Source organism: Rhinatrema bivittatum, chromosome 9, assembly GCF_901001135.1.
Source record: "Rhinatrema bivittatum chromosome 9, aRhiBiv1.1, whole genome shotgun sequence".
Classification (NCBI taxonomy): domain Eukaryota; kingdom Metazoa; phylum Chordata; class Amphibia; order Gymnophiona; family Rhinatrematidae; genus Rhinatrema; species Rhinatrema bivittatum.
This window is the reverse complement of record NC_042623.1, coordinates 98,593,062-98,619,862: the sequence shown is the minus strand read 5'-3', so window position 1 is coordinate 98,619,862 and position 26,801 is coordinate 98,593,062. Positions and strand designations below refer to the sequence as shown.

Below are 26,801 nucleotides of genomic sequence, written 5' to 3'. Positions count from 1 at the left end.
TAAGGTTCCTAGTTTTCTGTGGCAGACTAAGAATAAACTGCAGAAAAGCATAAACAATTCAGTAGTTATAATTCAAAATTCTGCAGGATATTGGCTGAGTACAATTTGCCTATGTATTGACATTTCAGTTTTACGAATTTATTCATTTGAAAGAAAAATATTTCTTTACTAATTAGACAATCAAAAACCATGTTATTATGACTAGTTAGCTAATTGTGTGCAATAATGTTAAACTTCAATGGATTTCTTTTAAATATATCTAATATACTGATAGTGGAAAACAGCTGTTATGAGCCCCACCCGCGGCCGTCCCGCACATGGGACCGCTCACCTTCGACTTTCCACAGCGGGTCCCAGTTCAGTCTCCTCGTGGCCCTCGCTAGTCCAGCTAGGCCCCAGCGGCCCGCAGCGGCGGTCACCGGGCCTTCGGCTGTGCGCCAGGCCTCACGCCGAGCCTCGGCGTCCTCAGCAACACGGGCCACGCCCCTAGGCACATGTTGGCTAGCCGCTCTGATGTAGGCTCCAGGGCGGGGCCTAGTTCCGCGGCGCGCCCTGATTGAGTTCCTGTTAAAAGGAAGTTCCTGGCCTCACTTCCTTGCCTTGGCAATCAGGTCGGTTTGTTCCTCAGATTGCCCTTGTTCGTGTATCTTGCTTGCTTGTCCCTAGTCTTGTTCCAGGATCCTTCTGTTCCAGTTCTGCTCCTGCTTCCTAGTCCTGCTTGTGCCTACTTACTAGTCCTGCTTGTGCCAATGTTCGTCTGTTCGTCTCCCTGGTCTTACCCTGGACTGACTTACTGGTAAAGACCTCAGCTTGTTTCTGATCTGCCTGCCACCTGCTAAAGACCTCAGCTTGTTCCTGACCTGCCTGCCTGCCACCTGCCAAAGACCTCAGCTTGCTCCTTGATCTCGTCTGACCTCCGGCTCCTGACTCTTGCTTCGTTGACCATTCCTCGGACTGACCTCTGGATTCTGACCTTTGCCTGCCAGACATTGTCCATTGATTCTGGCTCTGTCTCTAGCCTTGTCATCGCCATCACTATACTGGTTCTCTCTGCTTCAACCTGTCTTCAGCCTTGAACCCGATAGCGCTCCCCTAGTCTCAGTGGGCACACCAGACCTCCATTCTCCAAGGAGACCCTGCGAGGCCCACCTAAGTCCAAGCGGCCTGGGTCCCTACGGGCTTCTCCCGGGGTGACTTTGGGCTTCCAGTGGTGAAGCTCTACACCGCCTCTGTCTTCTTCCTTGCTCCGCCCCCTGGGGCAGGTACTGTTCCAGGACAAAGGGTCCACCCGGAGTACAACAGGTTGCCAAGGCCATGGACTCTGTGGAGTCTCCCGCCTACAGGGCCCTACCAGGACTTGCTGCTACAGTAAAGCAACATCATCAAGCCTTGGAGACGCTGGCTTCTTCGGTAGAAGAACTACGCTCCCAGCTACAAGAGACTGCTATGGCTATGCCTCTCGGCCACTATGCTTCCTAAAGCAACTCTGGCACTACCTGCACCTCCTAGATACAATGGGGACCCACACTCCTGTCGTGGCTTCCTTAATCAGTGCTTTATGCAATTTGCAATCCAACCTTCCTTGTTTTTGAAGGAGATCACCAAAGTCACCTTCATCTTGTCCCGGTTGGAAGGGAAGGCTCTGGCATGGGCCTCTCCCTTATGGGAATGTTCTGATCCCATTCTCTCCAAGTTATCTGACTTCATTGCTCTCTTCAAACAGACCTTTGGAGACCCTGGTTGGATAGCTATCACCAGTCATAAATTTACTCCACCTTCGCCAAGGGTCAAGAACCCTCTCTAAATATACAGTGGAGTTCTGAACATTGGCCACAGAACTTGGGTGGAAAGAAGATTGCCTGCAAGCCATCTTCCTAGATGGACTCTCGTCTGCTCTAAAGGATGAGCTCTCTGTCCGTGAGACTCCCATGTCTCTAGAAGACTTGATCTCCCTTGCTGGAAGGATCGCCTCCGGCAAAGACACCTAGAAGTAAAGGCTCCACACTCTTCACCAGTACATCCTGCAAGTGTACCCTGCACTCCTGCGAAGAATGCAGTACCACCTTCCTCCATGGTGGAACCGTTGGGACGGTTGTCTCCAACGGAACATCTCCGCCATAGAAAGGAAGGGCTTTGCCTTTACTGTGGCACTTCTGGACATCGTCTGCTGTTCTGCCCGGTCCGTCCAGTAAACTATAATGCCTGAGCCCGGTGGGGATCCCGAGCTTGGGCACAACTGTTTCTGGCCCTCAACGTTTGCTCCCAGTGTCCCTGGGCATCAAGGCCCACACGTTCGCCACCACTGCTCTCATCAATACCGGAGCGAGTGGCAGCTTCATTATGGATATCGTCAAACTTCTGGAAATACCCCTTCAACCATGAGAGGTGAGTCTTCGTACTGCCTCCATCCAAGGAGAACATCTGCCCGGTCTAATTACCCATCGGACTGTGGCCATTCACCTTACAGTGGGTACCCTCCATGAAGAAGAGATATCCTTCTATGTGTTGAAACGCTCAACGCATCCGGTAATTCTGGGGGCTGCCCTGGCTCCAGGCCCATGAACCCCAGTTCGATTGGCAATCCCTGCAGTTGGTACAGTGGGGACCCAAATGCCAAACTACTTGTCTCTGCCCGGTGTCGCCTGTGATACCGGTTTTGAAATCCACGACTCTTCCTGATCTGCCTCCGCAGTATGCGGAGTTCAGTGAGTATTCTCGAAAGAGAGAGCAGACACTCTGCCTCCATTACGTAAGTTCAACTGTCCTATTGAACTTCTGCCGGGCACGACGCCTCCCAAAGACAGAACTTATCCCTTGTCACAGCTGAGACTCAGGCTATGTCGGATTATAAAAAAAGAAAATTTGGAGAAGGGGTTTATCTGACACTCTGACTCTCTTCGTAAAGAAAAAAGATGGTGGACTACATCCCTGCATTGATTACCGGGGTCTGAACGCTATAATGCGCAAGGACCGGTACCCGCTACCCCTTATCAGTGAATTATTCGACCGTCTTGAAGGCGCCCGAGTATTCTCCAAGTTGAATTTGAGAGGTGCATACAATTTAGTACATATTCAACCTGATGATATTTGGAAGACGGCATTCAATACTAGAGACGGCCACTACGAATACGTAGACATGCCCTTTGGGCTATTTAATGCTCCAGCAGTCTTTCAGTGCATCATGAATGAGATCTTTAGGAATCTCCTGTACAACTTTGTTGTTGTCTATCTTGATGAAATTTTGATATTCTCTAAGGACATTGAGAGCCACCGCGAACATGTTCGCATTGTCCTCCAGTGATTGAGAGAAAATCACCTGTACACTAAACTGGAGAAATGTTTGTTTGAATGCACTCATCTACCCTTCCTAGGATATATATCATCTGACATGGGTTTTCAATGGACCCAGAGAAAGTCCAAGGGATCCGCGACTGGCCCCAGCCAGTCTGTCTTCAAGCCTTGCAACGGTTCCTGGGCTTCACTAACTATTATCGAAGTTTCATTGCCAACTACTCCTCCATGGTTGCCCCACTCACAGCTATGACTAGGAAAGGGGCCAACACCCAAGTTTGGACACCTAGAACTTTTGCGGCCTTCCAGATGCTCAAAGAAGCCTTCAGCTCTGATCCGTGTCTCCATCACCCGGATCCCAAACGTCCATTTTTAGTGGAAGTGGATGCCTTAGCAATCAGTGCCGGGGCTGTTCTGAATCAACACTCGCCTATGGGCAAGTTAATTCCCTGTTCAATTATTCACATAAGTTCTCTCCCACAGAACAATGCTATACGGTTGGTGGCCGTGAACTGCTAGCAGTGAAGTTAGCCCTCCAGGAATGGCGCCCCTGGTTGGAAGAGGTGCAGTACAAATTCACCATATTCACGGATCACAAAAATCTAGAACACCTCAAGGAGGCTCAGCTTCTGAATTCCCACCAGGCCTGGTGGGCCTTGTTCTTTGAGAGGTTTGACTTCATCCTCTGTTTCTGTCTTGGTTCCAAGAATCAAAGAGCTGACATGCTGTCTTGGTCCTTTGAGCCCGAAGTTCTTCCGGAAGTTCCTAGTTATATCATCGACCCTGCTTGTATCTCGTTAGCAGCAACCTCTACTGTTCCAGTTGGGAAGACTGTCGTCCCTCGCTGACTACATGACCGTGTCTTAAAGTGGGCCCATGATTCGAAACTGGCAGGCCATCCCAGCCATGCCACAAACCTGGAGATGCTGCACCGACACTACTGGTGGCCCACCATGGTGCAAGATTCACGGAATTATATGGACTCTTGTCCAATTTGTGCAACAAAAACCACCAACAGGAAAGCCTTGGGGCTTGCTACAGCCACTCCCAGTGCCTAATGAACTTTGGGCTAGTATTTTGACAGACTTCATCACAGACCTTCCTCCGTCACAAAACAACACAGTAATTTGGGTTGTGATCGACCACTTCTCGAAAATGGGTCACTTTATTCCTTTGCCGGGTTTTCCGTCAGCCCCATAATTAGCAAGACTCTTCCTGAAAAATATCTTTCGACTCCATGGACTCCCCAAGGAGATTGTCTCCGATCGGGGACCACAGTTTGCCGTCAAGTATTTGCGCTCCTTATACCGGAAATTTGATATTTCTTTCAGTTATACTTCGTCCTTCCATCCTCAGGCCAATGGGCAGGCCGAGAGAACTAATCGGACTTTGAAAACGTTTTACGTTCATACATAAACAACCAGCAGAATGATTGATCAGACCTCCTCCCTTGGGCCAAGCTGTCACATAACACTCATGTTGCAGAAGCCATCAACATGTCTCCATTTGCAGTTGTCTTTGGAAGGCAGCCCCATCTGCCTCTTCCTGTTCCTGTGATAGTTCCATCCCTTGCAGCACAAACCATGGATCAAACCATCTGCCAAGTGTGGACTCGGGTAAGAGAGCGACTCTCGCAGGCTGCTGAGCGTGCTAAATGCGCCTCGGATCATCATTGACGACATGCTTCACTCTTTCGACCTGGCCAGAAAGTCTGGTTGAGTGCCTGGCATATCCGTCTCCAACTTTCTTCTTATCGGCTGGCCCCGAAGTATATTGGTCCTTTTCCAATACTCCAAAGAGTGGGAGCCATTTCCTATCAGCTCCAGCTACCCCGGTCCATTGGGATCCACAATACATTCCATGTGTCTTTGCTAAAGCCTCTGGTCCTGTCTTGGCCCTCTCGTAAAGACCCTCCTGCTCCATGCATCTCGGCAGAACCTGATACATCTCTGCAGGTAAGAGAAGTCCTTGACGTCCGGTGACGCTGAGGCAAATGGGAGTATCTCCTAGCTTGGGAGGGCTACGGGGTCGAGAAGAACTTGTGGGAACCCTCTCAAAATATCCTCAATCTCTTGAAGACCTTCCATAGACAGAATCCTGAGAAACCCCAGCCGCATAGGGGAAGGCCAAGAAGGGGGAATACTGTTACGCGCCCTGCCCGCAGCCGTCCCACGCACGGGACCGCTCACCTTCAGGGCTCCACAGTGGGTCCCAGGTTCAGTCTCCCTCGCAGCCCTTGCTAGTCCAGCTAGGCCCCGGCATCCTGCGGCGGTGGTTGCCGGGCCTTCGGCTGTGCGCCAGGCCTCACGCCGAGCCTCGGCGTCCTCAGCAACACAGGCCACGTTCCTAGGCGCACACGCGCAGACTAGCCGCTCTGATGTAGGCTCCAGGGCGGGGCCTAGTTCTGTTGCTTGCCCTGATTGAGTTCCTGTTAAAACGAAGTTCCTTGCCTTGGCAATCGGGTCGGTTTGTTCCTGAGATCACCCTTCTTTGTGTATCTTGCTTGCTTGTCCTTAGTCTTGTTCCAGGATCCTTCTGTTCCAGTTCTGTTCCTGCTTGTGCCAACGTTCGTCTGTTCATCTCCCTGGTCTTACCCTGGACTGACTTACTGGTAAAGACCTCAGCTTGTTCCTGACCTACCTGCCTGCTGCCTGCCAAAGACCTCAGCTTGTTCCTGACCTGCCTGCCTGCCGCCTGCCTAAGACCTCAGCTTGCTCCTTGATCTCGTCTGACCTCCGGCTCCTGACCCTTGCTTTGTTGACCATTCCTCGGACTGACCTCTGGATTCTGACCTTTGCCTGCCTGACCTTGTCCATTGATTCTGGCTCTGTCCCTAGCCTTGTCATCGCCATCACTATACTGGTTCTCTCTGCTTCAACCTGTCTTCAGCCTCGAATCCGATAGCGCTCCCCTAGTCTCAGTGGGCACACCGGACTTCCTTTCTCCCAGGAGACCCTGCGAGGCCCACCTAAGTCCAAGTGTCCCGGGTCCCTACAGGTTCCTCCCAGGGGGACCTCGGGCTTCCAGTGGTAAAGCTCTACACCGCCTCTGTCTCCTTCCGTGCTCCACCCCCTGGGGCAGTCCCCGCACTGTTCCAGGACAAAGGGTCCACCCCAAGCACAACAACAGCTGCTTTGCATGTTATTTAAATGCAAATTCCAATCAAAGTAGGATTTCTTGAACTGACCATATTCATTTGGTGTTAAAAGTTCCATACTCATGCTTAATTGTATTTTATTTCCTTTCCAGTGCTTAAAATCACCAATTCCCATCCAAGATAACAGAATTTTTAGATTTTGATAACATGCTCATAATAGTTCTGTCTACATAATGAGGTCAATATTTAAAACAAAACAAAACAACTGGAAAATGGATAAGTTATCAGAGATATTCAGTGGGAAAAAAATCCTGCTGAATATCCTTGAACAAAGTTATCTAGCTATACGTACCCAGAAAAGTTTGAAACCTAACCAGCTTTGTTTCAGTATTGCTGGTTAGGTTTCTTCAAATCTTCAAGTTTATCCAGGAATTTTACCTTAACTGGTGATATTCCAAAGATATAGCCGGTTAAATGCTGACAGAGTACAAACCAAAAAGTGTGTGGGTCTTAAGGCCTGATCCCGCAGCCCCCTATCCCAGAAAATAGGTGTTGCATCCGTCGGACTCAGACAGCTTCGTCCCACATGCCTCACCTCAATATTCGCTTTCTCCACCAGCCTCAGGAAAACGGCGACCGTCACGTCTGCTTGCTGCACTCCCCAGCGTCCCTGAAACGGCTATGGCAAGGCATTCCGCCATGATTCACCTGAGAGCCTCCTAGGGTGTGCACGCGCTACCCACATCTTTATTCCAATGTTGGCGCGAATCTCTGGGGCTTCCCCTCGAGTGATGTCACTACATCCGGGTATTTAGGCTGCCCATTTGATGACTGACTTTGAGTTAGCCAGGATTGGATTTGTCCGGTCTAAGCTGCTCTGCCGCTTTTCACTGCTGCTGGAAGCTCTCCTACACCCTCCGGGGTTTTATTAACTTGGGTACCTGCTCCTCGCGAGCCCTATGCTTCTTTCTAGGTGCCTATCCAGTATCCAGGTACGCGCTCCTCGAGGGCCTGAGTTGTCTACCTTGGTGCCTGCTACCAATCTTCTACCTGCTGGGAACTCCACCATTACAGCTACAATAGTGTGAGTAACCTAACATCTACCAGTCTGTCTCACCTACTGCTCCTCATTGGAAACCTGCATCGGAGCTCCCTATACCACCATTGTGGGACGGGTCTCCTCAGCCGAGGACCCAAGACTGCTGCTGCAAGAATCTACTCACTACTGCCATCTCTGGTGAACTCTACAAGCTGTACAATAAAAACTCTCTCTGTGTTTGTGCATCTGAGTCTAGCCTGGTACTGCATTTCCCCGCGGGGCTCCTCCCCGTGGGAGTGGCCATCACTGCAGCACCTAAGAATCCACCAAACACCTCAAAACCATAACAATAGGATTCATATTTTAATATGAAAATAATATAAGGAGAGATTTGGCAGCAATAATACAAACTCTACATCATCAGAATCCTGGAAAAAGGGCCTGATTTCTGATCGAGGCCATTTAATATAGACCTGCCTGACTGCCACTTCATTCAGCTAGGAGATACTGCATGTAATTAGCAGAGTAAGGAATAGGAATCTGTACTATGAATCTGCTATGATGGGCCTCTTCTGAAGGATTTTGGTTTCGGATATATTTAAGAAAGCACTCCTTACGTTATTCTCCACAAACAACTTCAAGAGAGAGATTCTGAGATTTGTATTGAGAATGCGAACTTCTTTCTGTTTCAGCCTGGTAAGAAATGTCATGACAACGATATTATCATGCCCCAGAAAAAAAAATTATGCCTACATATACATCAATAAATCACAAAATAACCAAATAAAGATGTATAGTATAATAAAGCAATATTTTCATTTATTATACAAAATCCAATATATAAAATCATTAAACACTCCCCTTTACAAACATACAAATGTTTATAAACAATTTAATAATCCAAAAAATACCCAAAGCACACTGATGAAATTTATTGTAAAATAATCATCCAAAATAATTTTTAGCATTTTTCTATTATTGATATTTTAGTATTTTGAATTAAAAAAAAATGATATGAACAAATGTTATTCATCATATATTCCAAGCAAAAACACATTTATCTCCCAAACTATATTCTCTCAGTTCATCATGAAGAAATGTTTCTCATAGAAAGTGAAAACCTCAGACAGCCACTGCAGAAAATAAACTTCTACAATAACGCTGGCAGCTGCGATTATAACGCCTGCCAAATCCATCTCCACTCCACAGCATACACAGTGAGTGAAAACAAGACACAAGCAAGATGTACGCAAGAAGTATAAATTGGAAGTACAGGCTGCAACTTTATTATCAAGAACACATTAGCAATTAAAAACTGATATCCGAGCCATGGCAATGAACAACTGGACTATGCCCCACTAGTTTACCACCCGCTATGAAAACACCAAGCAAGGCAGGAATCTTTGCTCCAGCTCTCCCCCCCCCCCCCCACCTTGTTTCCAAGTGTTTCCAAGCAAGGGGACCCTCCCTGCCAAGGCTTACTCACGCACCACTTTTTTGCTGTAAAGGCGTCCTCTTGTCAGCCATAAGTAGACCTTGTACCTTGGTGAAGACCCCAGCGTCACCTATAAAACTTGCCATCAGCTCAGGTACTGTAAGGCTCCATCCCTTTGTACCTTGCCACTGCCACCACACTTTGTAAGGCTCCATCAGTTTGTACCTTGGTTCACTCCACAGCTAGACATCCAAGGGCAGATTTATACTGCAGTATCCTAGGACCCTCAACTGCACACCAGAGTGATAGTCCATAAACACCACTCCACTGCACCACCAGAGCTCACAAACATTCACCAGGACTGCTTTGGAAGTGGAGCCGCCTTGCTCAGCTTCTCTCTCCTCCCTCTACTGTCTGCTTTTCCAAGCGTTTTCCTTCTTGTGGCTCCTCCTCCCTGATTAGGTAAGCATCTGAGTTCAGGTTCTCATGACTTTCTGCTCTGCTGTTTGCCTGGGTCCTCTGAGCATTGTTATAGGCCCATCCCCCAGCCCTAGTTACACCTGACCCTTTTAGAGCCTTCCTCCAGTCCGGCTTAGAGAATGGGACATATTTCCCATTACATACTCCCCCCCTTTTTTCCTGGGAGTTTGGCTCTTCCCTGTCGTCAATCTATGTAATCTTTTGGGACACAAAATCTGCATTTTGATAATTCACTTCCACTCTATGCTGAATCATGAATTTAGAGAGTTTTAGAGCCATATACCACCTAGTAAGGTATGCATTGGTACTATGTATTTGATTGAGCCACTTTAGAGGGTTATGATTGTAACAAACGGAAATGATCTTCCCAATAGGTAATATTGCAGGTTCTTCAAGGCCCATTTGACTAAGCATTCTTTTTCTATGGTCGCATAGTGCTTCTCATTATCTTTTACCTGATGACTAAGATTTAGGAAGGATTGGCTCTTCATCCTTTCAGACAGGACTGCCCCAACCCTACATCTGAGGCATCTATCTGTAAAACAAATGGGAGCTTAAAGTCTACACTATGTAGAATAGGATGGTCACATAGCTTCCTTTTTATTTCCTCAACGACCTTTTCTGTGGCAGAATCCCACTGGACTTGATTAGGTTGGTCCTTTTTCAACATGTTGGTCAAGGGGCCAGCAAGATCAGCAAAATTCGGAATAAATCTTCTATAGTATCCAGCTAATCCTAAAACACTCTTACCTGTTTTGTTGTTTTAGGTCTTGGAGTTTTTCCCACTGCCTTTATTTTTTTTTGACTAAGGTCTTACAGTCCCATTCCCTACTATATGCCCTAAATATTGTATCTCCGCCTGCGCCATTGCACACTTCTTTGGGTTTGTAGTCAAACCTGCTTGACGTAGGGATTGGAGTACCCTAATTAGATATTTAATGTGCTCTGGCCAAGTCATGGAGAAATTTATTACATCATCCAGGTACACCCCTGCATACACCTGGTGGGACCTTAGTATCAGGTTGATCACGCACTGGAAACTGGCAGGGGATCCATGAACCCCAAATGGGAGGACTTTAAACTGGTGTAAACCCCTTTGAGTAATGAATGCTGTCTTCTCCCTAGCTCTCTAGTCTAAGGGAATTTGCCAATACCCTTTAGATAAGTCTAAGGTAGATTTTATTTAAGATTTATTTTTTTTATATACCGACGTTCGTTAGTAACATCACATCGGTTTCCATAAAACAGAAATGCAGCAAGAAGCTTTACAATTAAACTGATATTAAATAGGGGAAGGGGGCTACTAGATAACAGGGGCTAGGAAGGAGGGGGGAGGGTAAGCTAACAATGAAGGGAGATATTAAAATAATGGTAAAAATAATGAAAATAATAATTATGTACAACCATTAAATAGGTTGACAGAAAGTGTACCCCCCCCCCCCAACTGCTCCAGCAAGTCCTCAGTTCCTGGCATTGGGTATGTGCCAAAGCAGGAGATGGCATTTGCCTGAAGGAAATCTATACAGAAACAGGTAGATCCATCAGATTTAGGGACTAATACCATTGGGTTTGCCCATTACTATGTGATTCCTCTATTAACCCTAGTTTTAACATTTCTTCTAATTGTTTTTTTTAATTTCATTCAATTTAGCTTCAGGAATCCTATATGGCTTCTGACTTACAATCTTTCCTGGCTATGTAAATATCCTATGCAGAATTATTTGGGTTTTCCCCAGTAAACTTATAATTATTCTTAATGCAGTTCATAGTTCTAAGCTGTTTGTTACACAGTTCATAGTTCTCTGTAAAGCCTGTTTGCTATATTTTAGTTTTATGTAAACCGATGTGATGTTCCCCCACTAATGTCGGTATATAAAAATTTTCAAATAAATAAACTGGAAAAAACATCAGGAAATTGCTCTGTTAGGGTCTTGATGTCCTGTTGTTGATTTAGGGTCAGGCCAGTACATACTCGTATCATACCCTATTCTGCCTCATGGCCAACCTCTGGGCCAAGGTCTATTTCCTCATCTCTGGGGCTGTCAATTCCCAGCACATCTTTCTCAATCCAGGGTTTTAGTAAATTGACATTAAAGACCTGGGTCCTATTTCTCCCTTGCATTACCTCATGATCCATGGGTCCAAGATGCTTGAGAACCTCACAGGGGCTCCTCCAGTGGGTTAACATTTGGTTAGGAGGAGTCGGTACTAACACTAGTACTTTATCCCCAACTTGAAACTCTCGCTCTATACTTTACTATAATAGGTCTTCTGTCATTCCTGCACTTTTTGCAAATTCTCTTGGGCTTTCTGTTGTGTCTTATGCAACCTGTCTCTCAGTTGTACAACATAACTGACAACGTTTGTGCCAAAAGGGGTTTGACCTTCCCAAATTTCTTCCAAAGCACATAAGCCCTGAGGTTGTCTCCCAAATAGAAGCTCAAACAAGGAAAGTCCTGTTGAGCTCTGAGACACCCCTCTGACTGCGAACAAGAGGAACGGAATTAATTGGTCCCAGTTACTCAAGTCTCCCTGGATGCATTTACATAATATCCCCTTTATGGTCAGATTGAACCGCTCCACCAACTCATCTGTCTGGGGATGATAGGTGGATGTCTTAATGTGTTGGACCCTAAATGAAGCCCATACCTGCTATAATAACTGAGACATAAAGTTAGTCTCTCAATCTGTTAAGACTGTCCAGGGAAACCATACTTGGCAGAAAATTCAGATTGACTCTCTGCTATGACTTTGGCTGAATTAGTGCATAGCAGAATGGTCCATGGGAACCGAGTGGCATAACCAATCATCACCAAGATATATTAATGGCCCTTCGCATTCCTCTCTAGGGCCTACAATGTTCGCTGCAGTTCAGAAAAGGGTTTTTTATTCCTCCAGGGCCCCAAACACTACTTAAGGCTCCAGGCTCAGTCCATAGGGCCTTGCTCTCTGTTCCCCCAGCACAGCTGCTGCTACACAAATTTCAACAGGGGTTTATTTCTCCAAGCCCTAAACACTAATATCACGCTCTAAGCTCAGTTCATAGGGCCTTGTTCTCCTTCCCCCCAGCATAGCTGCTGCTACGCACAGTTCAACAGGGGGTTTATTTCTCCACAGAGCCGTAGCCAGGCAAATTGGCACCTATGGCCAAGTGAAAAATTGCACCCTCACCCATTACAGAGCACATGACACCAGAGTTGCGAGACTATTAGATGTATGTACAGCAATGCCAAAGGCTGCTGCGAGGGTATTAGGTGCCTCAGGCAAATCTTACAGCCTTGCACCTGCCTTCTAACCTGTCACACCCTCCATATATACAATTAAAAATTACACATTTATAACAGATTTTACATGAAAAAGGATATTCCAAGTATAGTCTTCTACAATATGTATTTTATATTTACATGCAGTGCTGTGGTGCCAGCCAGAAAACTCTGCGAAAAAGCAAAACACACTTGGAACCCATATGGTATTAGTCATACTGTAAAGCACCATGGGCATGGGCTTGGCCTTCAGAAAACCATAAGAAAATAGAATTACAATACAATAAACTTTCTATATCAAAACACCACTAACTGCCAGCATTCAAACAGCAAGAACGTTCTATGAAAAGGTAACACTGCAAATATTACACCAGGCCCTAAACCACCAATACACGCCCTATAAGGAAAACAGAACAAGCCAAGCTACTATATATTCCTACACAGAAACTACACACTAGTGGAATACCTTACCTCCGTCACACATGCAGAACACAGACAGACCTTTAAAAACAGAGGAGACCACAGAATATAAATAGACTTGTGCAGGAAAAAATTGTGCAGGAAAGTGCAACGAGCCATATTCTGTAAACAATGCAATAATGGAAAAAAAGAAACATTACCATTCCTCATAAAACAATACAATCAAGAAATATAAATTTTATCAATAGTAGTAAAACCACACCAATAATAAGTATAATTCAAAACAGCTAATGAATAACATCCAATAATTAAAAACTCATATAAACATTTTTCAAACACCAATAAATATTCAAAATTGACATATCAAATAGCACCCAATAGTTAAAACTAATAAGGATTTTTAAAAAAATCTGTTTTCCATACCTGGGAACTATTGATTTTCAGATGCCCTGAGATTGTCATGTATTAGCAGGCAGATTGGAAAGGGGACTGTAGCGTACAAACTTTCTCCACACACACAGGTACACGCTCTCGGTCTCTCTCAAACACACATGGACGTGCTCATTCTCAGTCTCACACATGTGCATGCTCTCTGTCACTTTCTCTCTCTCACACCCACATATGCTCTCTCTTCCATTCAATGTTTTGTGTCACACATGCACACACATGTTTTCTCTCAGTTTCTCACACATACACACATACACTCCCCTTCTCTTTAACTTAAGGCAAATGAGTCTGAGTCCTGTTTATGCCTTCTCAGAGTTCCAATCTTTTGCAATTGATTTTGGTGTTCTGTTGGCCCCTGGAAGGACTGAGGGACACTTCATGAATATCCATTTTCTCAGACTCGAAGACTCAGACAAAATAATTTTTAGACTGCCAGAGGATACCACACATGTTTTTTCTCACTTCTTGAAGCAGCACTCTTCTTCTTAAGAACATAAGAACATGCCATACTGGGTCAGACCAAGGGTCCATCAAGCCCAGCATCCTGTTTCCAACAGTGGCCAATTCAGGCCACAAGAACCCGGCAAGCACCCAAAAACTAAGTCCATTCCATGTTACCGTTGCTAGTAATAGCGGTGGTTATTATCTAAGTCAACTTAATTAATAGCAGGTAATGGACTTCTCCTCCAAGAACTTATCCAATCCTTTTTTAAACACAGCTATACTAACTGCACTAACCACATATTCTGGCAACAAATTCCAGAGTTTAATTGTGCGTTGAGTGAAAAAGAACTTTCTCCGATTAGTTTTAAATGTGCCACATGCTAACTTCATGGAGTGCCCCCTAGTCTTTCTATTAACCGAAAGAGTAAAAAACCGATTCACATCTACCCGTTCTAGACCTCTCATGACTTTAAACACCTCTATCATATCCCCCCTCAGCCGTCTCTTCTCCAAGCTGAAAAGTTCTAACCTCTTTAGTCTTTCCTCATAGGGGAGCTGTTCCATTCCCCTTATCATTTGGTAGCCCTTCTCTGTACCTTCTCCATCGCAATTATATCTTTCTTGAGATGCGGCGACCAGAATTGTACACAGTATTCAAGGTGCGGTCTCACCATGGAGCGATACAGAGGCATTATGACATTTTCCGTTTTATTCACCATTCCCTTTCTAATAATTCCCAACATTCTGTTTGCTTTTTTGACTGCCACAGCACACTGAATCGATTTCAATGTGTTATCCACTATGACTCCTAGATCTCTTTCTTGGGTAGTAGCACCCAATATGGAACCCAACATTGTGCAACCACAGCATGGGCTATCCTTCCCTATATGCATCACCCTGCACTTATCCACATTAAATTTCATCTGCCATTTCGATGCCCAACTTTCCAGCCTCACAAGGTCCTCCTGTAATCTATCACAATCTGCCTGTGATTCAACTACTCTAAACAGTTCTGCATCATCCGCAAACCGATCACCTCACTTGTCGCATTTCTTTCCAGATCATTTATAAAAACAATGAAAAGTAAGGGTCGCAATACAGATCCCTGAGGCACTCTACTGCCCACTCCCTTCCACTGAGAAAACTGTCCACCCAATCCCACTCTCTGTTTCCTGTCCTTCAGCCAGCCTGTAATCCACAAAAGGACATCGCCACCCACCCCACGACTCCCTACCCTTCCCCAAAGCCTCTCATGAGGAACCCCGTCAAATGCCCTCTGAAAATTCTTCAGCTCCTGTGGCTAACAGGATGCCTTCTTTTTGGGGCCATGCCAGCTCTGGCCTAGTGCTCTTCCTGTAGAGCAGACCGCTCCACTCCTCGTTCTCCAAAGGCCCTGCCTGACTCACAGGGGAGGCCACGGCATTTCTCTTCCTAAGGCCCCACTGACTTTCCCAGCAGGGGTGGGGCCGCAGCCTTCCTCCTCCACCTTCTAAGGCCCCACCGGAGATTCCAATGAGACTGCGGTGCTTCTCCTCAGGCCCTGCTGGTGATTCCAGTGAGGCCACAGTGCTTCCTCTCCTCAGGCTCCGCTGGTTTCTTCTCCTATTCAAGCCATGCTGACAATTCTGGTGAGGCCGTGGTGCTCTTCTTCCTCCTTAGGGCAGCCCTGCCATCGAATCTGGCGGGGTTGCACCAGTGCTCCTCCTTCAAGGCCCTGCTGGCGATTCTGACAGGGCTGTACCACTCTGACAAGAGTGATAGGGTGACATCACCAGCGGCACTAATGCGCCCTTCGGATAGCGGTGCCTATGGCAGAGGCCATAGACAAGCTATGGCTCTGTTTCTCCAGGTTCCAAATTATTACTGTCACAGTCTAAGCTCAGTTCCTAGGGCCTTGCTCTCCTTTCTGCCAGCACAAATGCTGCTGGGATGGACTGACACCATGCACTCACAGATAATTAGGCCGTAAGCTTCCACTGAGTTTGCTTGCTCACTGCAGTGAATGATTTCCTGCCCCTCCCCTGACAGTCCTATGTTCTCCCTTGTTTTAGAGGGCAACAGCTCCACAGAAGCCTCTTACCTTTGGAAAGGAAGCCGTCTTGCTCAGCTCCTTTCATCTCCCTCCACCGTCTGCTTTTCCAAGCGTTTTCATTCTTGTGGCTCCTTCTCCCTGATTTGGTTAGCACATGAATTTAGGTTCTCATGACTTTCTGCTCTGTTGCTTGCCTGGGTTCTCTGAGCATTGTCATAGGCCCCTCTCCCAGTCCTGGTTACACCTGACCCTTTTAGAGCCTTTCTCTGGTCTGGCATAGAGAATGGGACATACTTCCCATTATAGTACCCATTTGTAGACATGCGGTAAGGATATCCTTGCTACATGCCCCTCACAACTGTTCATCTATGGCCAATATCTGCGTCCCCAAATAACCAATATCTGACAAATGTATCTTATCCAACCTGTACATGCCTTCACATTGCACATTGGCCCATCCATGCTTAATCTGATGCCCTCGCAGCTTTTGATCCCCAGATACCCACCTGGTGGTTTACCTTCATGTGTCCTCTCCAGCAAAGTTTTACACTGTACCATACTGGGCGCGGGATAATGTCCGACCAGAACAGGCAAATCTGCGGCAACCCAGATGCTAATTCGGCAAGGTCAGCTTTGATGATCTTAATCAATTTTTTGCAGGAATGAGTATCCAAGTAATTGCTTCACAGATGCAGCACCAATGTGGCAGGTGCAGCCGACAAATCTCTTTGTCACTGTAAAAGGGGTAGAAATTGTTCCCAGAGCATACCACCTTATCAATCCACAAGTTGTTAATACCTTGATAAGCCAAACATAAATGCAGTCCATATAGGTGCTCGCGGGCTCTCCTGGCTACCCAATGGGTGAAGGAATGTCCAATGATCCAGACGGGCCTCTGACACAATGGCAGATCTGCAACAATAGTTTAAGGTTATGAGTAAGAGGCACTGTCCCACTCCAGCATCATGTATGTATTGACAGCAAAAGACCTCCATCTTCCTATTTGCTGTATCGTGTCCATCCTTAAGCCTGCCTGTACCATGCCAGTGGCCACTCCAATCCGAAAGAAGTAGGAAGTAAAGTAGTTAGCATCCAGTCCCAACTTCGTTATTGCCAGTTGCAGAATAGCGAAGAACTGATATTTAAACAAAGGCACCTGGTCAGCATGGATCAGCAAATGTACCCCTCCAGAGGGCCTGATGACCAATTAGGAATCCATATTCTTCACTGGGCAAGTAATCTGGGAATCAAAGGTTTTCAATAAGCGGATGGCTCTGCAGCCAACTTGATCTGTCTTAGATATCTGTATTCATAAGCGGACCATGCATCCTGAGCAGGTTATATTCTGCAGCAGCTGCATAGGTCTTGGCAGCAGCTACCATTTTGCTTATTCTCAGCACACCGAAGAAGGGCAATGAGAATGCCAGATGAAACAGGCTAGTCTAAAAAGGGGATGTGCATATGGATGGTAGCAGCAGCCATATCTTCATAAGCACATCATGGGTGATTGGACAGCGTGAGCCCACAATTGGCCCAGCCTTTCTGCCCCATCCAGCCAGCATCTTCTTAACCAAAAAGGATTTGGATAGGTCCCTCTAGCTGTGTGCCTTCATAAAGAAAGATAACCCGGCTAGGTGTTTGATCACTCTGCCCCTGGATATTCCCATGTCCTTTGCAGAAGAAATGTATTTCACAATCAAATCATTCGCTTTACGTCCCATGACCCAGCCATGCTGTCAAGAATCCTCACATTTGGTCAAAGCTTCAACAGTATGCTGACCAGGTAGCCAGAGCTAGGGATCCTTGAAGATCTCAAATGGTTGGAGACCAGTTGTCCAGAAGTGGTCCAGAACAGGGTGTCCCAACTCATCCGCTGTGAGTGCCTGCTTATGAAATAAGTCCCACTTAGCATAAGACAAAGCATTCTGCATTCCCATTACTTACCCCTGATATGCGGCATGCTCAAACTGTGGTATTTATGCTCAAGACTAGCAAGGACCACCCTACCTTAGCAATTCCACCACCCTGGGGCATCTGGTGGACTGCCTATTCAATACATGCACCACAGCCTGATAGTCAACCAAAAGACAATCTGTTTGCTCTGCAACTTACTGCTCCAAGGTACCAGAGCAACTAGGAGGGGAAACAATTCAAGAAACGCAACATTCCGAGTTAGCCCTGCCTAGACCCAGGTATCAGGCCATAGGGCTTCACACCATGCACTTTGACAGAAGACACCAAATCCCCATCCTCCTGAAGCATTCAAGTGTATGCCCAGGTCTGGCTAGATAGTTAGGGGCTCTTGCCACATTGACACGCCATTGATTTGGTCTAAGAAGGATAACCATACAGAGATGTCATCCACATTGGACTTGATATCCTGATAAAATGATGTGGTCTGCTGACACCCACTGTTGCTGAAGCCATCCGCCTCAGGAAAATCCTCCCCATAGAAATGACCCTGCATGAGATCAAGATTCCGATGATGGTCTGTAATGCGCGAAGAGTCAGCTTAGGGTCTTTAGAGACTGGTGTAGCATATCTGCAACTTTGTTCTCTGACACTCATCCATCCGCACACACACATACTAAAAAAAATCATAACTTTTCCCCTCAAAAAAGGGCAGAATTGCTAGCTTATTCCTCAGGAATTATTTCTCTTCATTTGTCAGCTGACTAAAAATTCAAAAGCTCAAAAGAACAAAAATAAACATATTCCATTATATATTGCAATCCTAATACAGAAACAAGTATACGTTTATATCTCTGATGTCGTATGTCACTGTTTATAAGACTCAAAAATGAAAGAACTGGTAAATTATGTGATAGAGATTATATGCAAGGTATAGAAAAACCACATATATAATGTACTTTATCTTATGAACGTGTTAAACCCTCATATATGAGCAAATGCACACTAACGCTGTGAAGTGTTTTATCATTTGTTCAATGCAATTTATGCAAAGTGTCACAACGGTGCTTGCTCACGTGTACTTAATCATGGGGTCTTACACGTTTTTGTCATAACGTATGCCACTTTTTTTTGAGAAAAGAATTTTTTAAAAATATTTATCTGTCAACTTCAACATTCACTCCAATGATTTTATCGTAAAGTATGCCACTTTTCTTTTTTAAAAAAGACGTATTATTGAAAAAGACACTTATCCTTCAAAGTGACACTAGAGCTTCAGAACGCTTCAGCTCTGCTCTGTTCTGATGTTATAGCCAGGGGAGAGTAGATAGTAAAAGCTGAAGAATCCATAGGGATTGGGGGGGGGGGGGGAATGGAATTTTGCTGTGCCTTGGGGTGTAAAAAATATTAATCTAGCCTGACCCTCTCTCTATTTTCCCTTGCCCCCCCCTGATCTAGGATTAGGAGGGAGTAGGAGGAAGAGAACCAGTAGAACATTGACCAAAGATATTGCATATGAGCTTACAAGACCACATACATCCTTTTCTTCAGATCGATGCTGATACGAGAGAATTGTTTTTGTTTTGTTGGGATGGTTGGCAGAATGCACTGAAACAAGCAGAGGGAGCCTACAACATGTTGACTCAGAGGAGTTATAAAGCTAAGTGTGTCAGAAGGCCCCACAGCAGTTCTGAGATCTGGCTGCTCTTTTTCCATCTAAAATGCAATATTTTCAGTGTTCACTTATTTTATTTTTCTTTTCAGCTTGATAACATATGCTATATGAAAACAAAATCCCTACCATTAAAACAAAGAAAAATAAAATATTCTACAAACCAGCAGGCTAACAGTGCAGCCAATCTTTTTTCCATCCACCTCTCCCACCTTCATGCAGTCCCTAAAAATACAGAGAAAAAAACTGGTCAGGGTTTCAAACAAATGCCTCAGTGTTCTTCTACCAACTTGTAATTCTTGTACTTATTTTAAAACAATTTTTATACTGCCTCCTGTATTCAAACTGGAACATCCAAAATGATGTACAACAATACAATACAATCAAATCAATAAATAGTCATCAACAAATACCACATGTAAACAGAGAGCCATATAGATGGAAAAAGGAAAGCATTCCATGGGGGCTGAAAGACTGGTAAGAGGACTCTATATTACTCTCCAGAGAAGAGGGAACCAAATATATGCTCTTGGAGTTCTCGATTTTCCGCTCGGAAAGCAATGTAGTATACTTATCGATTAAGGTGAAATTACTCTCAAGTACAACAAGACATGGGGTCTGACATAATGCCTGCCTGACTGATGTGCGCTAGCAGCCCTTGTCTAAATTATATATATTGTCAGCATCTGCAGTGAAATAGTGACTGGAGAGTTCTACTAGGGGTGTGCATTCGTTTTCGCCGTATTGGCGATCCGCAACGTATATTACATCATTCGTAATATTCGTGGGGAAGCGAAACGTATCTCGATTCCCCACGAATACACGAATCTTCCCCGAATTATACGGCCACCTAAATAAAAATTTAAACAAACCCCCCACCCTCCAGAAACCCCCCCCCAAGACTTACCAAAACTCCCTGGTGGTCCAGCGGGGGGTCCGGGAGCCATCCCCTACACTCACACCCTCGGTGCCAGTTTCATCATGGCGCCGATAGCCTTTGTCACAGGGGCTACCGGTGCCATTGGTCAGCCCCTGTCACATGGCCATCGGCGCCATCTTGTGCTCCTACCATGTGACAGGGGCTGACCAATGGCACCGGTAGGCCCTGTGACATAGTATGGGCAAAGGCTATCGGCGCCATTTTGAGTATTGGCAGCAGATCTCCTTTGCCCTCACCATGTCACAGGGGCCGACCGTCGGTACCTGTGACATAGTGAGGGCAAAGGCGATTGGCGCCATTTTGAGTACTGGCATCGGACGGCCGCTGGACTTTTGCCAAGTCTTGTGGGGGTCAGGAGGCCCCCCCAAGCTGGCCAAAAGTCCCTGGAGGTCCAACGGGGGTCCCGGAGCGACCTCCTGCACGCCGTCCGTCCGATGCCAGTACTCAAAATGGCACCGATAGCCTTTGCCCATACTATGTCACAGGGGCTACCAGTGCCATTGGTCAGCCCCTGTCACATGGTAGGAGCACAAGATGGCACCGATGACCATGTGACAGGGGCTGATCAATGGCACCGGTAGCCCCTGTGACAAAGGCTATCGGCGCCATGATGAAACCGGTACCGAGGGTGTGAGAGTGCAGGGGACGGTTCCCGGACTCCCCGCTGGACCACCAGGGAGTTTTGGTAAGTCTTGGGGGGGTCAGGAGGGTGGGGGGGGTTGTAGTTAATTTTAATTTTAGCTGGGACACGAATAGAAATCGCCGTATTAACGCATCGGGGCGCCATACGGCCGAATGCAACGTATTTGCTCCCCGACGAATCCGAATCACTAATGCAACGTATGGCGTCCCTCTGCACATCCCTAAGTTCTATTGCAGGTCACAGGTTTCTATAAAGGTTCTACAGATACAAAATTCCTCCATGCTTTACACCGAGATAATATGTGATGCTGCCACTGTTTTACAATTTTAGGCAATCAACACATACAGGTTTGGCTAGCCACAACTGCTTGCCTCATTCTGCTCCTCTTGAGATCTTCACGGCCAAACATATCCATGATGATGATCTTTAATGATTTATAACTAGCTATGTATGTCTTGGTATCAGAAATAGAAACATTATTTAGCAGGGATGAAATCCCCATGTAATACTCTAGCAACAGATCTCCAAGAATATGTAAATTTTCAGTGGAGAATAAGTGGATGATTGCTCACCTGTAGTCCAGTAATCTCTCCATTAGGCGAGTTACAGTGGCGATTAATGAAACGCCACTTTCTCGCCACGTTTCCCGCTCAATTTTCTTAAGTAAGCTGAAATTTAAGAAAAATAGGGGACAATTTCAGCATTTGTTTTCATCTATTGCCATGACAATCATGTTACTTGCAGTAGGACCTTAAATGCCTTAGCAACCACTGCAACATTCAGAGATCCAACTTAAAACTCTTACCACAAGCTTCACAATTTACAGATAATGTCTTACCTAGGATACGGACCAAAGAGAGGAATTCTAATCCAGGAAGCATTGTTAAAATAAAATTAATTTTAGATTATCCACATAATAAAAGTCAAAAGGAAGGAGAATTTGATTACTCAAAATGCCAGCATCGCTTTGCTCAGTTCCAATTATAAGGTGTTTTTATTTATTGTTTGTTTATATTTTGTTGTTTATTAAGGATCAGTGTTTTTAAAATACAAAACATCGCTTGCAACTGAACAATCTTTTACTATTCTACATTCTTTTTAAGCTCTATAATTTGAGAATGAATGTTCTCTAGCTTTCAGATAAAAACTAAATCATTTTAATTGCACCGTATGATTACCACTTGTCTTTTTATGGTATAGTACATAAAAAAGAATCAATTGGGCAATAAATAGTTGCCTACAGGTAACAATACAGAAATCAAAGGCAGCAACTGAAGTCCAAAAATATAGCCAGAAATGCTAGGAATGCATGCTGAAAGCCAGAGGGAGTAAAAGAATAAAAAAAATAGTTACATTTTATCGATCCATTTGCAGAGCCAATACAGTGATGTATGTTCCTGCTTTATAGCAATATAGATGAATGCATCATATATGCATCAGCAAAGTAACATTTTCATAATTTTGGACCTGGCTCTTTTGCAATCAGCATTCCTTTCCATCATTTTAAAAGAAGCCTAAGGTCCCCTATTTTTCAAATTTTACATAAAAATTGGTCTAATTTTCTTTGCTTAAAATGAACAACGAAGACCCTTTGCTTGACCAAAAAAAAATATTCCAGTTTACCTCAATGGCCACACATCAGAGAGTAAAATAGAACTGTTAGTGTGCCAGAGGTTTCATCTATGGAAGCGACCAAAACTGGCACTTTTGAGACCTTACTACATATAGATCCTTCCCTTTTGAATACTTGCATACAAATATAAGGGTAAATTTTCAATAGGGCACCCACCTTCAGAAGTACATTTTGGACGAATTAGACAATTTCAATGAAATTTCGGAAAAATTTATTTTTCGGGTTAGCGCACACTAACCCGAAAATTGGCACCCCCCCCCCAAAAAAAAAGCCCGAACCGTGGGAAAAACTAAATTTCCCGTGGCGGGCCAAAAAAGAAGCCCGAACCAAAGTGCAGTATCACGGCACATCTCTATTTTTCAGCCCAAATAAATAACATTTCAAGCAAAAGTTATCTACAAAAATTATGTATGATGATTGGCCTCTTACGTGGCTAAAAGTATGCTTGTACACTTCAGCGGTGTTGAATGATGGCGTACAGTATGCGCATTGTTTTCAATCATGTTAACGCTGAACATCTCCCCCTACCCTAACATTTCCCCCTCCCCTCCCAAAGAACACTTCTCTGCTTTGCAATGGAAAGTATGCACATATGTCTAAGATCGTTGAAAATCCACTTATGTGGATTTAGCCAATCCACCTGCCTAACTCTTTACATTATGCATGTTTACCCTGATTATGCCTTTGAAAATTTACCCTTTAGCTTTCAAAGTGAGACCTATTCTCCATGGAAACAGAAGTTCTGAAAAGGCAGGATACCCTGCAGATTCTGGTACAGCAGACAAATTGTTTTTTTTGTCTCTGCCTGTTATCATCTAGCTAATGAGAAAAGGCTACTGGTCAATTAAGCCAAACATAAAAAGATATAGTATTCTTCTTTTCCTGACATTTTTGCCACTGAGATATACACTTTATTTAGATACAACTATGTTTCCCTTCAGGTTCTCCACATCATGTTAGGCAGCAGGCACCTTTTTTTCTTTTTTTTTAATATTCTGTATTTTTGCCTTTAAGATTATCTACCACTGGGGGAATTCTGCGCAACTGCCCAATGCAGAATTTGTATACAATTTCCCCAAGGTGCGAAATTTCCCCAACTCTTTGCAGAACTGATTTGCGAGTCGGCAAGAAACGGATCCATGGGAAGAGCAAGAACTGATGATGCTGATGCTATCTTCTTCCTGAACTGCAGGGTTCTCAGAGTGAGAAGTGCAGTGCCTGGACTCTCGTGATGCTCTCACAGGATTGAGAACAGCGAGAGAGTTCAGGCACCATCCCTCACTCAGAGCTGCAGGAAGACTTCTGAAATGTTAGTCGCTGGAAGAGGCAGTGAGAGAGTTTGGGGGGGGGGGGGGAGGGAAAGAGTTGAAAGGGATGAGCTGGAGTATTAAAAGGGATGAGTTGGAGGAGGGGAGAGTGTTTGGGATGGACAAGCAGGGGGAGAGTGGATTGGGAGGAGGAGAGAGTAGTGCAAGGGATGAGCTGAGGGGAGAGAATATAGGGAGGAGTTGGGGAAGAGGGAGAGAGGGAGGTGGAAGTATCAAGCTGGGGAAGCAAGTATTGGAGGGGTGAACTGGGGGGGGGGGGGTGAATAGTGTTGGAGGGGACAAAGAGTGGGAGAGTGTGTTGGGGGTTGAGCTGGGGTGAGGGCAGATTATTTAGAGGGAGCCTTATAGCTAGAATTCTGGATCTCAGGGATTTTCATTTGACCACTGACCCCAAAAGGAGCTGCAGACAGCACAAGTTCTCTTAACTGCTGGCATTTGTAGATACAACCACAGACACCACTGTACTGCCGCAAGCATTGGCAGCTGTAAGAAGTCAGCACTGCCTGCTGCTCCAAGCTCCCCTTAGGCTCTATGGATTACTAAAGTAAAATCACTCAAAACCAGAGGCTCTAGATATGGTGCAGCATTTCTCTGTTCCTGGAAGAATTCTGCACCAAAAAGGTAAACATTTTGCATCTTTGAGCAAGAACCCTTTTCTGTTACTGCTCAAACACAGTGATTATTTTGTATTTAGATAAACATAGTATGCAGAATTTTTAATTTTTTTTGTAAGGAAAGTTAACATTTTTTGGTGAATTTTCAAAATATGTGCGTAAAATAGAGCACATACACACCTAAGCAGCCTCTACTTGCATATTCCCTATTTTTTAAAAGTTGAAAATATGCACATAAGTTCACTTTCGTGCACACATACATGTGTGTAAAAAAGGAGTGGTCTAGGGCCGATCCTGGACAGGGATAACACTTACACGCATAAGCTGCTATTTTAAAAGACACATATACATTTTCCAACCTACTCGCATATTTTTATACCTTCTCATTATTTGGCATACCGGTAAATGATAGTAAACATGTTTATTGTGTAGATTTTATAGGGTGGGAGGTCTGGGTGGACTGGGGGTGTTCAGGCTGAAGAACCAGGAGGGTCTCGATGATCTGGAGGAGGACTGGGTGAACTGGTAGAATAATTGCTAAACTGGTTAATGTCCTCGACACATGCATGTTTTAAATTCGGCCAACTTTTTCATGTAAATCAGGACTAAGGAAAGTACGTCCTAGTTTACTTTCATGCATAAAATATATGCGTGTATATTTTTTAAAAAGGTGAGTAAAGAAATACGTTGCATCTATTTGTGCCTAAGCATGTATGGTGTGTGGTAGAATTAAACATATGTTATAAAATGCAAGCATATCCTATGAAAATATTATAGCAAATATGTGCATGGCTTCATACACGCATATATACCGCCACACACAGTTCTCTGAAAGTTATCTTTCCTAGGTGCAGTATTTCCCCAGGAGTGAAGACTGCTCTTGGAGATAAGGCAATTTCATTGATAGTGTGGGAAACTAGAACAAGCTCAGATCAGAAAAGAAGAGAGCCTTAGTTGCATTCTGCTGCATATGTAATGTGGTTACTGGGCTAAGGAAAAGCTACCGCTGAAATTCTCTCATAAGGGAGGAAAATTTTCAAAAGCCACTGACCTAGATTAGTAGTGATTTACCCAGGTAAAAGGGCTGTTTGAAAAATTGCCCAACTTCAACCCGGCTAAAAGTGTAGGATTACACAACATGCAGACTTTTAGCCACGTTAAATGAAAATGCTTTCAGGGGACAAGAACATAATGCATGAAGATTGTACTTTCAAATCTATGCACGGCATTTTCTATGGACAAAGCACCCACAGAAAAGCAAGTACACATGTCAGTGGGTACTTTATCCCTGCAGCAATTTTCAAAATGGAAGTCCCTGTGCACTTTGCCTTTGAAAATTGATGCAAAGACTCGTGGTTTTTGCAGCAACGTGCGCAGTTTAAAAATTGCCTGAATATTACACGCTCACCTTATTAACTCTCATGGGAACTACTATACATGATAGATTTAAACTGTATCTTCACCCCAGAGCCTTCACATTGTATCAGTTCGCATACAATATTTAAGGTTGAGCAAACCAAAGACTTTGCATTCTGAGAATGTTAAGTGTGGTAAAATAACTGTGAATTAAAAACATCCCCTTAGGGAACTCTTAACATTGTTGTACAGATTTTCCAGAAAAAAAAAAGTCAACTGAGGCATCCCCTCCTCCATGCCTTAGGATTTAAAAACATGTAATAGTCCAGTTCACCATTATTATTCAAGAAATCGCGTGTTTTCTCACAATGATATAAGCCAATAACTCATGGTGTACCCTTTACTAAATAATGCTCTAAAATGTATTAGCTTCTTACATAATGCATAATTTTTTTTATTAAACTTCTAGATTTGGAATATAACTGTAAAGACAGGACCAGAGCAAACTGCATCAACTATACTTAAATCATACTTTACAATTCATATAATTACTGTTTCCTTTTATTGCACTTATCATTGTGAGAAAAAGAACTTTGACTGATCATAAATGGTTGATATGTTATAGGAAAATAACAGTGTCCTTCTTTAATCTCACCAAAATAAAAACCAACCTGTTTCCTCATTTCTAAATAAAGAGCAAAGATGCTTACTTGAGGACTAGATTTTTTTTTCTAGTAGGTAATGAGGGAAATGTTT

At 44.5% G+C, this 26,801-nt stretch overlaps 1 protein-coding gene across 5 annotated transcripts in view; it reads right to left on the bottom strand.

Moving 5' to 3' along the window:
- The window catches only part of DOCK4 (dedicator of cytokinesis 4), a 939,215-nt gene that overhangs the window by 183,558 nt on the left and 728,856 nt on the right, over window positions 1-26,801 (bottom strand). For all 5 annotated transcript variants that reach the window (XM_029615608.1, XM_029615609.1, XM_029615610.1 and 2 more), the window contains exons 33-34: window positions 21,687-21,782; window positions 19,696-19,756 (exon numbers count right to left, since the gene is read on the bottom strand). In XM_029615608.1, the coding sequence (XP_029471468.1) occupies window positions 19,696-19,756; window positions 21,687-21,782 (157 nt within the window). The remainder of the gene's footprint in view (window positions 1-19,695; window positions 19,757-21,686; window positions 21,783-26,801) is intronic.